Source organism: Miniopterus natalensis, chromosome 8 (assembly GCF_054644295.1).
Source record: "Miniopterus natalensis isolate mMinNat1 chromosome 8, mMinNat1.hap1, whole genome shotgun sequence".
Taxonomy (NCBI): domain Eukaryota; kingdom Metazoa; phylum Chordata; class Mammalia; order Chiroptera; family Miniopteridae; genus Miniopterus; species Miniopterus natalensis.
The window spans coordinates 6,753,999-6,766,289 of NC_142088.1; the positions used below are offsets into that span (position 1 = coordinate 6,753,999).

General features: G+C 46.2%; 1 protein-coding gene across 1 annotated transcript in view; it reads left to right on the plus strand.

Moving 5' to 3' along the window:
* The window catches only part of COL4A4 (collagen type IV alpha 4 chain), a 76,777-nt gene that overhangs the window by 37,661 nt on the left and 26,825 nt on the right, over nucleotides 1–12,291 (plus strand). The window contains exons 24-32 of the mRNA XM_087819365.1: nucleotides 272–455; nucleotides 1,842–1,910; nucleotides 3,631–3,738; nucleotides 4,209–4,427; nucleotides 6,585–6,746; nucleotides 7,853–8,023; nucleotides 8,548–8,691; nucleotides 10,731–10,838; nucleotides 11,675–11,856. Coding sequence (XP_087675491.1) covers nucleotides 272–455; nucleotides 1,842–1,910; nucleotides 3,631–3,738; nucleotides 4,209–4,427; nucleotides 6,585–6,746; nucleotides 7,853–8,023; nucleotides 8,548–8,691; nucleotides 10,731–10,838; nucleotides 11,675–11,856 — 1,347 coding nt within the window. The remainder of the gene's footprint in view (nucleotides 1–271; nucleotides 456–1,841; nucleotides 1,911–3,630; nucleotides 3,739–4,208; nucleotides 4,428–6,584; nucleotides 6,747–7,852; nucleotides 8,024–8,547; nucleotides 8,692–10,730; nucleotides 10,839–11,674; nucleotides 11,857–12,291) is intronic.

The following is a 12,291-nucleotide window of genomic DNA, read 5'->3' on the forward strand; positions in this document are numbered from 1 at the left end:
AAAATTTCTTATTCTGTTTTTAAGATATTACAACCACGCAACTTTCTGTGTTTGAGACATAAGACACATCCCCCAATCACATCTATATGTAAATATGTGTGTGAAATAAGAAGAATCTAAGTTAATCATTTTAAATTCCATTTGCTATCGGGTCCCTTCCTCCTGGAATTATGAGTTTTCTGCATGTGTTTCATTAGCCCATGACGGTGACTACTTTGAGTTCATGGATTTTCAAAGATTGGTGATTGACTCATGATGCGAACATTCCCAGGGGGATCATGAAGACGCAGGCCCAGGTGACCGAGGATTTCCTGGATGGCCCGGACCCCCGGGCAGAGAAGGACCTGGGGGGCCTCCAGGACTGGGATTTCCTGGCCCACCGGGACAAAGGGGGCAACCAGGAGCCCCAGGCCGCCCAGGCGAGAGGGGCCCTCATGGAGCAAAGGGTCTGAAAGGTAATTTTGAGCATGCTGTGAGACGGTATGTCAGGTGAAGTCACGGAAGATAGGTGAGCCTCTCCTCTGGGCAAGGTTACAATAGCTATGGCAGAACTGCTAAATAAAGGTCCATCAAGCTGCTCTTCAAACCTTGAGTAGTCAAACAAATAAAAGCATTACAGCACAATCAGTATTTAAAACAAATCCTTAAAATGCTAAGATATCTTTGTTGCTCTCTTTGGCCTATGAAAGTTGTCTGTCATTAACTTCTCTGTATCAACTTATACAATCTGACTGTATTAAAATGACATGTATACACATATCCAAAATATCTATTTTTATAATCCCTTGAGATCATGCAGCATATTTTAATATAAAAAACCGGTGCTTCATTTAAAAAACACATCATATTGTCCCTGAAAACCCACTTGTAAGTATTCTAGGGAGAAAAAAGAAGGGGTTTTTAAATGTATTTGACAGTTTTGTGAATTTCAAACAATAAAATGATCTGGAAACTTTTTGAAAGGTTGGATAAAGATTTATTTAAGATTTCTTCCTTTTGCAATATGTATGTATACCTTGGGCTACATTGTTAAATGTGAAACTTCAGAAGAAAATAATATCTTTGGTTCTTGATTTGACAACATAGAAAGGCAAATACCTTGGAATTTAATGAGGTTTCAAGTCATGATCTGGGACCCATCAAAATCTAACATTTTTTATTCATCTCATATGTTTTTGATTTGAGAGCACACGAAATAATACATTATGAGATACTATTTCTATGATAAAAGAGGAACATCCCATGGTGAAGGAGGAGGGAGCTCAGCGGCCCAAGCCTGGGGTCTTATTTTCCTTACTGACTGAAATGGGGGATGACTATAACCACATTGCGGGGCCATTAGAAAAACAGGAGACAACCTGTCTGAAGCACCTGAGCCATGGCGGCCTCAGGAAATGGTAGCTCTTGTTAATAGCTTGCCCAGTCTCTTTATTTGCATAAGTGCCCCACATCCAAACTAGGAGCCGAATCTTCTGCACTCAGCATGGGCGCTGCTGCTACTTCATGATTCACCAAAGCTTCTGATTCCATGGCTTTCGACACGTATGGGTCTATAAATCCAGTATTTGTTCTATGTTATTAAAACTGATACTTCTTGGAATCAACATTTTCTAGTCCCCTTATGTTTACAACTGCTCTGAGAGTTGAAGTTCAGATTTGAGGGCAGACGTTCTAGGAATTTGAAATAAAAATAGTTCAAGTAAACTATGATATTTTTGAGTCTTTTCCTTTGAATTCTACATACACTCTATGAAAAAGATATTGATCGAATTGCCATTGAGATTCACAGTGCATTGGGCTATCAATTATGTAAATGCTACTTTTTTTTTTTTTTATTCCAGGTGATACAATATCTTGTAACGTCAGCTACCCTGGGATGCCAGGCCCTCCGGGTTTTGATGGACCTCCAGGTATGGTCAATGAAAACTTACTGTCTTACACATTCCCCAGAATAAAAGACCTTGCAAGACAAAAGCAAATCCAAAACCCAAAGCAAATCTACAGGCAAATAGGTAGGGTATTTCTAAAATTATTATAAGGATTTGAGAGACTATGGGAAAACAGCATTTGTAGTGTTCTCATTGGGTCTCTGCTTTGGGGCACACTGCAGGTGGGTTTCTCATATCTCTACAAGAAAATTTACCTTGATTGGATTGCATATTAGTTAAAACGTCTGCCCTTCCTTTGAGAGTTTTAAATTTTTATTTTCGTTCTTGTCCTGTGTCCCAAGAGTAAAAAATGATCATTTGCTTAATAAGTTTTACTCTCTTCTGCTTTACAAGAGACCCAAACTTCTGACCAGAAACAGTCTGAAACATGCTCACATGCTGACATCCCTGATTGCACTTTCATGAAACCGCTTCATTTGAATCAATTCTTTATAGCTACATTAGACCCCAAATCTATATAAGGAATTTTGCCTGATTCTCTCTTATTTATTCAGAATTCACTTAAAGTGATCCATTGAGCACTAGCATAGCTACTGAAGGTAACCTTTCTTGTCCTATGTAACAAAAGGTATTTAAAGGCTGAATGATGAATGACTCTCTATTGCCCTCTATAGCCAATAGGTTTTGTCACAATAATGTTGAGTTAACAACTTCAAAATGTAGTGGGCTACAACAGCAAATACTTAATTTCTCTCTTATGGGTCTGCAGGTTGGTTGGGGTTCAGCTGACCTAATATGGTGTCTATTGGCTTGGTCCCTGGCTCCAGTCCAGGTTCAGGTCTGTGACATCAGGTTACTATGGGCTCAGCAGGTGCTCTACTCATGTGATTGCAAAAATGCAAGAGGGCAGCCCAGCTTTATGGGCAGAGTTCACACCTCTCATTGCTTCACAATTGTTAATACCCTATTGGCCAACGCAAGTCACAGGCCCAGGCCCGAGATCTAAGCGTGGGAATGATACTCTACCCAGCACAAGGCCAGGGCCAGGGTGGGGAAGTATAATTCTACAGCAGTGGAGAGAAGCATTGCTGGTTGACTGACTGAATGTTCATTTTCACATTTACTGATACCTTGTCATAGATGGTTTTAAGAAGTTAATGATTACTGTCAGCAGCTTTCACCTCAAGGGAAGTGGACACTCAAACTTGTTCATGGTTTGTAAGTTATTTTAGCTGAAGTATCTCCCAGTAGGAAATCACAGAAGGTTTAAAAAAAAACCTCAATTCCCTTTGCAGGTACTTTTGGCATATACTTCATTCAAGGGCAGATGCACTGAGATGCAGGGAGTAGATTTGGCCTTTACTCTGGTGCTTTCTCATCAGGCCACACACTGGCCACCAACCACCTCTGTCCTCCCACAAGGACAGGCTGTGCTCTCATATTTGTGCTTGAGACCCAGCATGGGAAGGCACCAGCAGGTTTGTTGAAGGGTGGTGTTCGTCCCAAAGGCTTTCCGGAAGAATCCTTCATAGCACAGCTCTGACAATGTGCCTGTACATGGTCACTGCCTATGAAACATTTATTTGGAGGAGGTGACTCATAAAATGGCTATGTAACCCAGGTTAGGCCACGTCTTCACTGCCATCACATAGAAATACTCTTAGAAAGACTTAAAATCACCTTAATTTGTTCTCATTTGATTTGTGTCTTATTGAATCTATGTTTTGTTGTTACTGTGTAGGTCCAAAGGGATTTCCCGGTCCTCAGGGTCCTCCTGGGCTCAAGTGTTTCGATGGGCAGAAAGGTCAGCCTGGCAAACCAGGAATATCAAAAATACCTGGTCCACCTGGTAAGGGAAGTGCTTTTCCTTAGGGATGTCATAGACTTCTAAGCTGCATGGTGTCAGGAAGGAAATGGCCAAGGGGTCCCTAGATGAGGGGGAAATGGTGTTTGTTGATACATTGAGCTCTTAGCTATGTTTCCATAACTTTTAGGTTATGGTAGTTTTGTGGGTTCTCAGGGCTTCTGTCACCTGAAGCAGGAGTTATAGGCCATGATTGGTCTTTTATATTATAAAAACTGCTAGGTCCAGACAGACCATTTGCCAGAGAAAGTGAGCAATTGGAGAGACATCATTGGCCTTTAGGAAATACAAAATTGCAATTTATTTCCCTGCAAAAGGTGGCAAAAACAACCATACCTATTAAGAAAGTGCCTTTGTATTTTAGAAAAATGTGTTTCTATCAAAGTAGTAGTCTTGTATATATATAGGTTCTACGTGTCTACATTTAACGATAGAAACTGTTTTCTGCCCAATAGGTCTTCGTGGTGACATGGGAGACCCAGGCTCTGTAGGTGAAAGAGGCTCCTCTCCTGCTGGGCCCCCAGGCTCTCCCGGTGCCCCTGGAGCAGGTGGTCAGAAGGGAATCCCCGGAGACCCTGCTTATGGCCACCCAGGACCCCCAGGAAGGAGGGGCCTTCAGGGAATGCCAGGGTTGAAAGGACTCAGAGGCGACCCAGGATATCCCGGGCCTGCAGGTATGACGGCTGCTCTGTCCCTGTGCCTGTAAATGCAGCTGTGTTCTGAGCAGGTCACTGAAGAGCGGTTAGACTATCTTGCCTTAGAAAATCTAGGCTATAAAAATGTCACCCAGGCATCTTCCCTCCTATATGGGTACTGGCTAGATCTCACTTGATGCCTTTGCATTTTATTGGCTGTTTTCAAATCCAGAGCAGCTCACTGAGGCTCAGTCGGCTCAGTTGGATTCAGCAGCTGCTCGGCGTCTGTCTTCCTGCTCTGGACTCGGGAGCAGGGGCTGTGCAACCTGCCTGCTGCCTTGCCGGGTGGCAGGAGGACAGGGCAGGCTGGAAGAGGGAGAGCGGCTCAGAGGGGAGGAGCAGTGTGGGCTGGAGTTCTGGGAAAGCTCCCTGGGAGAGCTGGGCCCCAGCCGAGCCCTGGCAGACCAGCCGTATGGCTTGGACAGGTGACAGTGACGGGAGTCTCATTCCAGCAGGGGCGGCAGGCAGGGCGGCAGTGAAGGAACTCAGGATGGGAAGATGGCCTGGGCGCTGATTCCCATCCTTTCCTGAAATCACTAAGGATTCTGCAGGATCCCAGCAGAGGCTTTCAGATTTTAAGGAACTTAAAAGCAATCCTGGGTTGGGGGGGAGGTTGTTGTGTGTCATTAAAATCATCACCTTCTGGGCCCCAGTTATGGGTCATTACATCAGAATTGGGCGAGGCCCAACAGTCCAGTATAAACTTTAGCCCCTGGGGTGTTAGTGACCAAGAGTGGACCCCAGACCAGACTTTAACAAGCCACCGCTCTGGATGTTTTCTAACAGTGGCCAGGCCAGCATTTGTTAGCTACCCAGGATAGTACAGTCCTACAGGGCAAATGGGAAGGCAGGGGAGGATGCTACATTCTCTGCCCTCGGGGAGCTTACTTGGTAGTTTGAAGTCAAAATATCTATATACAAAAATTCAATAAATTGGAAAGTAGCAACACATTATGTGAGTCAATGAAAATAGTTTTGCCCCAATAAACTCACTATCTCACTTGTGAAAATGTACCTCAGGGCTGTGTTCAATAGAAGAGGAAGGTTAATATGAAAATACTCTTATACAGTTGACCCTTGAAAAATGCTGGGGTTAGGAACACAGATTCCCCCCCCCCCCCCGCACACACAGACACTTGTGCAGTCAAATATCTGCATGTAACCTTTGACTCTCCCAAACTTAACTACTAATAACCTACTCTTGACTGGAAGCCTTACTGATAACATACAGTCAATTAACACACATTTTGTATGTTACATGTATTTTATACTATATTTTTACAATGAAGTAAGCTGGAGAAAAGAAAATGTTATCAAGAAAATTATAAAGAAAAAGAAATACATTTATAGTATTTAATGAAATAAAAATCTGTGTATAAGTTGACCTGTACAGTTCAAGCCTGAGTTGTTCAAGGATCAAGTGTGGTAGCATTCACAATAAGAGAGTTAAGTAACACAGACACACACAGAGACACTCAAAGGAAGAAATGCCATCCAGCCATTATCATTAACAATTAAAATTATATTTGTAAAGGTTACAACAAAATGGAAAACATTTGCAGATTAGCATGCAGTGTGAAATAATCTAACAATTGAGTGTGCTCTGTGACTGCCACTTTAAAAATGTAAACGTCTGAACTGAAAATATAAAGAGAACATGGAAAAATAAAATAGGTTTTGGGGGGAATTACGGGCGTTTATTTTTCTTTCTGAAGATTATGATACTGCCTTTCCAATCAATAGAAATTTGAGAGTTGAAGTGATGAAATACCTTATGAAATGCACATTCAGGCAGCGCAGATTGGGTTTGTAAGTATTGTGGAGACTTGGTGTGAAGCCTGCTGCAATGTTAGAGGTTAATTAAAATCAGGAAGAACCGCATGGTTCTTCAGTTTGTATAAACAGCTTCTTTGTTGTTTACATACACTTACCAAGTAACTCTCCGAGCAGTGCATGGTTTCCCCATTCACTTGGAGCTCACGATCTCTGACAAGAAAATCCATTCAGAGACTTAACTCACTTGAGCACAGAGCCAGGATCGAAATGCTGACTTCCAGGACCGATACGCCCGAACTCTGGAAGGCCATCTACCTCGTTTCATGCCATTAGTGTCACAGATGACTTGTATCGTTTCAGGGCCAGCGGGCACACCCGGATTGCCGGGTCTCAAAGGTCCGAAAGGCAAAGAGGGAAGTGCTGGGTTTCCAGGTGTCCCGGGGCCACCCGGCCATTCCTGCGAAAGAGGCGCCCCCGGCTTACCAGGCCGTCCGGGGCTCCCCGGGGCTCCAGGCAGCCCAGGTAAGTGTGAGCAGGCGTCAAGAACTGTGAGAGGCCTGGGGCTTTCCCCGGCTTGCAAGGGCATAAGCTTGCTTGTTGCTCTCCCCCGGTGCTGGAAGAAGACGAAGGCCTGGGTCAGAGACGAAGACCTTCATCACCCACGGCGCAGAAAGTAGCATGAGCTTCCCGTTGGCTTGTGTCATTTCCCCATGTCACCCAAGTCTCTCGGTGGTGACATAGGGGGCCAGACAGATGCAGCACACGCAGCTGGTGATAGTACCTGGGGGGAGTCTGAGCCCGGGGGACCACTGGTTCACAGTAGCCTCGAAGACCACCTGCTCCCTGCACGGGGGAGGTGCTGTAGCATCCATCAAGGTTGCTCACTGCAGGCATAACCGTGAGAAAGAGCCCAGGCGAAGGGCAAGCAGGACCTTGTACCCTTGGCTTATCCAGCAAGACACGTGGGAGCCGAAAGGGACCTGTGAGAGAGTGTTTCTCAGCACAGGCTTCTAGGGGGCTGTTTCCAATATGATCTTCATTTCACCTTCAGATCGCCGCCTGTTACGTAAATCCTGTTGTATTCCTCCAAATGCAGGAATATGCCCTCTATCTGGATCAACATGAGGTTGGGGCAAAACCTGCCACTGTTGCCTTATTTCTAGCACCAGTGATACTAGATGATGTTGGTCTGATTTCTGCAATTCTCTCATCACAGTTAACAGCCTGACCAGAAGTCACTTGGCCATAGCCTCCGGCAGCACCTGGAAAGTTTCCTTCTTTAGTTCCCCTTGCCTAAGGATAAATACAGCTTACATTTTGTTTTTTACCCCTGTCCATTTCCCATAAAGAGATTTTTATAATATTCATGCATCCTTATTAGGAAATATTTCTTCAAGTCATAAATATTTGAAATACTTCTGCCCTTCTTTTTATAGCCAGAAAAAAAAAATATTTGAAGAATGGAGGGATGGAGAGTTGCTAGTATTATTTTAGCTGAGGGATATTGTTTTACTTTAGTTCCATGGGCCATAGATACACAATTTAAGCTACCATGGCAATTTTTTCCTGCCTGTGTGTGAAGCCACTTTGCAGTCTTCCTACGTTGTTGTCACTGTGCTTTGTCTCAGGTGACCCTGGTTGGAAAGGACAGCGAGGAGATGCGGGGCCTCCTGGACCAGCTGGAATGAAGGGCCTCCCAGGAGTCCCAGGAAATCCAGCACCAGATGGACCCCCAGGACCCCCAGGAATCCCAGGTCCCCGTGGGGATGATGGACTGCCTGGTCTGCCAGGTCCCAAGGGTGGGTAGCACTTTTCAGTTATTTTCCTCATTTTATTTACTTGAAATCCACTGCCGGGTGAAGCCTGTTTGGCATGACCACTCCATAGCACGCTCTGTTCTAGGAGCCTGACTCTGTTCCTCCCTTGGTGGCAGCTCCCTTCTTGTCCTCCGTATTCTCATTTCCAGCCGCAGACTGTTTTGGTAGGTGGGGCGTTCTTCTCAGTGACCTGGGTGGAGCCCGTGATCGTAGCGTCCCGGCTAGTACGCTTCTCTTTTGGACGGACCATCTCCTCCCTCCCCCCCCCACCCTGTTCTCTGAGATGGTCATGGGATCAGGGCTCAGAAACACGGGCCTCACCTGCGACCTGTGGGGTGGCAGGGCCAGGCTGTCACACAGCAGGAGGCTGGTCTTGGCTGCTCCCCTTCGACGCAAACCCTGAGTCGGGTGGGAGTGCGCATCTCAGGTGGGCGTCAGGGACACGCATCTGGGAACCACGCGGCCTTTAAAGCGCTTCCCTAAAATTCATGCTTTTATCTCGTTAGGACCCCAGGGGCTGCCTGGCTTGCCGGGTTTTCCTGGAGAGAGAGGAAAGCCTGGCCCCGAGGGCCTCCCTGGCAGAAAGGGCGAAGTCGGAGAGAAGGGCTGGCCTGGCTTCCCGGGCGACCAGGGACAGAGCGGCGCCAAAGGTAAATGCAGGTCGCAGGTCACAGGTCGCAGGGAGGGTGCAGCGGAGGTTTGCTCTCGGGGTCTGGTCAGGACGCGTGAACGCGACCCCTGGAAAACAGGACGGGACTATCTGCAGCTCGCTCTCCCTCTTCCTTTGGGCTCTGTGGTGTTGCTTTTAGAATTTTAAACAAAATGCATTTCCCTTACCTCCCAATCTTATTACATAAAATGATGGTAAATGAAATGCTGTGTTAATAGAAGAAATTTAACAATGCTTTGATTTATAGCTATTGGGCGTCAGAGAAGTTTCTCACCTTTTAGGAAGGGGTGCAGGCAGGGCTCTTGGCTCCCAAATTCTGTTTCAATTCTTTTATTAAAAAAAACCCTTTTTTTGCAAAGAGACAGATATACATATTTTAGGCTTTGCAGGCAGTATGGTTTCTCTTCAATGTGGCTTTTGAGGCATGAGAGCAGCCAGAGACAACACAGAAAAATGAACAAGCTGTGTTCTAATAAAACTTTATTTATGGAGGTGGGCAGTTGAATTTCATTGAACTTTCACATGCCAGAAAGTGTTTTGAGGTTTTTTTTCCAACGACTTAATAGTGTAAAAGCCGACTGTGGCTCACTGCACAAACACCAGCACCAGACGGCATCCAGCCCCCGGGCTGCAGTTTGCCAACTTGGAAATAGAAGGAGTTCACTTTCAGCTGCCTATGAGTTGAGTCTCCCCCAAGTTTCATTTAAAGTAAGAGCTTTCCCTACAAAAATACTGAATGTCAACTGAAACTGAAAAATAAAATAAGAGTTGGTATTGGTATGCAATGTAAAAGTTTTGAGATCACTGGCTTAAATGCTTCCACTCATGTTAAATATTTACTTTCACCTCTTAGCCATGAGTCAGCAGTGAGTGAAGGTGCCATTTCATGTCCAGGGTTGAGAATGAATACTTGTCAATTTTTAGAAACAAGGTAAAAACCTTAAAGCCCTTTGGGCAAATAGCCTCATAGATAATTCAAATTACTTTTACTTCTCTGTTGACTTGGTTCTGCTATTATTTTGTTTGACTAATCTGTAAATTATTTATGTAGAATCAGGAATCGGAGTCAGTCTTTGCTAGCTGAGGTGAGTGGTGTGTGCTGTGCTATCTTGCTACACAGTTAATCCCACTAAAAAAAAGTAAAAAATAGGTGAATGTCAGTGATGTGTTGATAAACTGGTTCTCCAAAATAAAATTTAAAATAAATGCCCTGACTTGTAGTGATTGTTGATCACATGGCCTAAACACGCCCACCATGGTATAAATAGTCTCACTGTGGCATAAATACTCCCACCCTCTTATAAATACTCCCATCACAGCATAAATACTCCCATTGTGGTATAAATATTCCCACTGTGGCATAAATATTCTCACCGTGGCATAAATATTCCCACCGTGGCTTAAATACTCCCACCGTGGCATAAATAGTCCCAGCATGGCTGATTTAAAGCTTCCAAAATTCTTGAATTGTTAGTAACTGGCTCTCGCCGAGCTGGAAGGCGCCCACCCTCCACGCTCTACAATGGACAGTGTTTACGAAAATCAGGCAGCCGCCTGGTGCACCCTCCTGCTTTGTGGAGTTCTCTCTGTGGAGAACCAGGTTGGGATAAGTGTCCGCTCTTTAATGTGAGAATAATAGGGGGGGCTGGAAGGGGAAGGTAGGGAGCTGGAAAACATCAGATGGCAGTTCACATTTACAGGATAAAGCGACTGTTTTAGACCCCGAGCTTCCCAAGCCTGCCTCCTGTCACTGAGCACCGAGAGCAGCCGGGTTGAGCTCGGCTAACGCCTGAGCCCTCGCTGTCCCCCAGGCCTGCTGGCGGGCCAGGCGGGACACATGTGTCAGAGGCACGGCCCGTCCCTCGGGACGTCAGCCACGGCGTCGCTCGTGTGCAGCCCGTAGGCGCGAGTGCGGCTGAGCAGGTTCCACGGGGACCTGCAAACCGGACGGGAAGAGGTAACGGAAGCCTCAAGTGTGTGGTGCTTGTTTGATTTGCTTTTGCATAACTCACATCCAAGGACAGAGAGGACGCCCAGGAGATGCAGGGGAAATGGCGATAATCTCCAAGAAGGGGAAAACCGGGGAGCCCGGGCCTCCTGGCGACGATGGAGTCCCCGGGGAAGAAGGTAAATGCTCGTGTTTTTGAAGCATATCAGACCAGGTAACTTCTTACAGGTCCTTCAAACAAGCATGTGTATTAGGCAACTTCCCCAGGAACACGGAGACTAGGAAAGGTCATTGTTTAGGTAGACGTGTACACTGATGAACTCATGGTGCTTTTTTTTCTTTTCCATGCGAGAACCGAGCTGAAGCTCATGTGTATTTACAGATTCAGATATTCCAAAGTAGGATCAGTCCGTAGACATACGTAACATACTGCTCCAGGTTTAAGGTGCCCCTGTTTTTGGTGGCTAGTATTAAAACAGCACAAAGATTGTCCAAGTTATTTTGACCAGTGCTTCTCAAATTTCAACATTCATATATGTATCCTTTGGGGCTCCTACAAAAGGGCTGGGCCGACCCTGCCTTTCTAACCAGCACTCGCTCCCTGACTCGAGCTGCTGGCCCGAGACCCACTCAGCAGGACGCTGACCTCTAGTGTTCTCTCTCCCAAGTTCAGCCTTACTCTCCTGAGGCCCAGGTGCTCTCGCCTTGGCTCTTGCCTTCACTAGTTGTTAGGGACTCTCGTTTTAACTTCGGGTAAGTGCTCCCTCACTTGTAAAATGAGCATGTTGGTGCAAAGGAGCCCGCGTGCTGGCTCCTACCTGGGTCATCCTTCAGGCTGTTCACGGGCAGCTTCCTTGACAGTCAGGACGTGAAGCCAGAAACCGTCGCCATGTGGCCTAGGGCAGGAATTAGGATTCCCGATCCCTTTGGCTTCATCTCCTAAAAGTGAGACCAAGACCCCCAGCCTAGCCCAAGAATGCCTCGAATCGGTTCCTAACACTTCCAACCCCACCAGGTGACAAAGGCCATCCTGGGATGCCGGGCAGAAAAGGAGATCCAGGAAGACCCGGGCCACCGGGGATTCACAGAGGAGAGCCCGGTGGACGTGGGCTGCCTGGGCTTCCCGGCCCCCCGGGCCCTCCAGGCCCACCTGGCCACAGGGGGATCATTGGTTTCCCGGGATTTCCAGGTGACCAGGTAAGCGGCTGCCACTTGGGGAGGGAAGAAATAATAAAACCTTGTGCTCTCTGGTTGCTGACAAATAGTCATAATTTGCCAGTGGCCATCCCTGCCCTTTCCCTGGCGTTTAGAGTTGAGAGGTTGGCCAGGGGAAGGATGGAGACTTCCAGAGGCCATGATGGAACTGTAATTCTGACCAGTGCCTGGTTCCCATGACATAGATCAAGTCACTCACTCCACCTACTACCCTCAGCCTGGTTAAAACAGCCCCACAGAGACTCGCCCCATGGCTGTTGGAGTGCTAGAGTCATTGGAAAAATGACACAAAGTCTGGTTTCTAAGCCTTCACATCCAATTGCAGGTATCACAGACTTTGCTCTAAATACATTGACTTGGTCCTTACAATTATGAGTAAAAAAACCCCTGAGCAGCCAGGAGGTACAGTAAGCATAT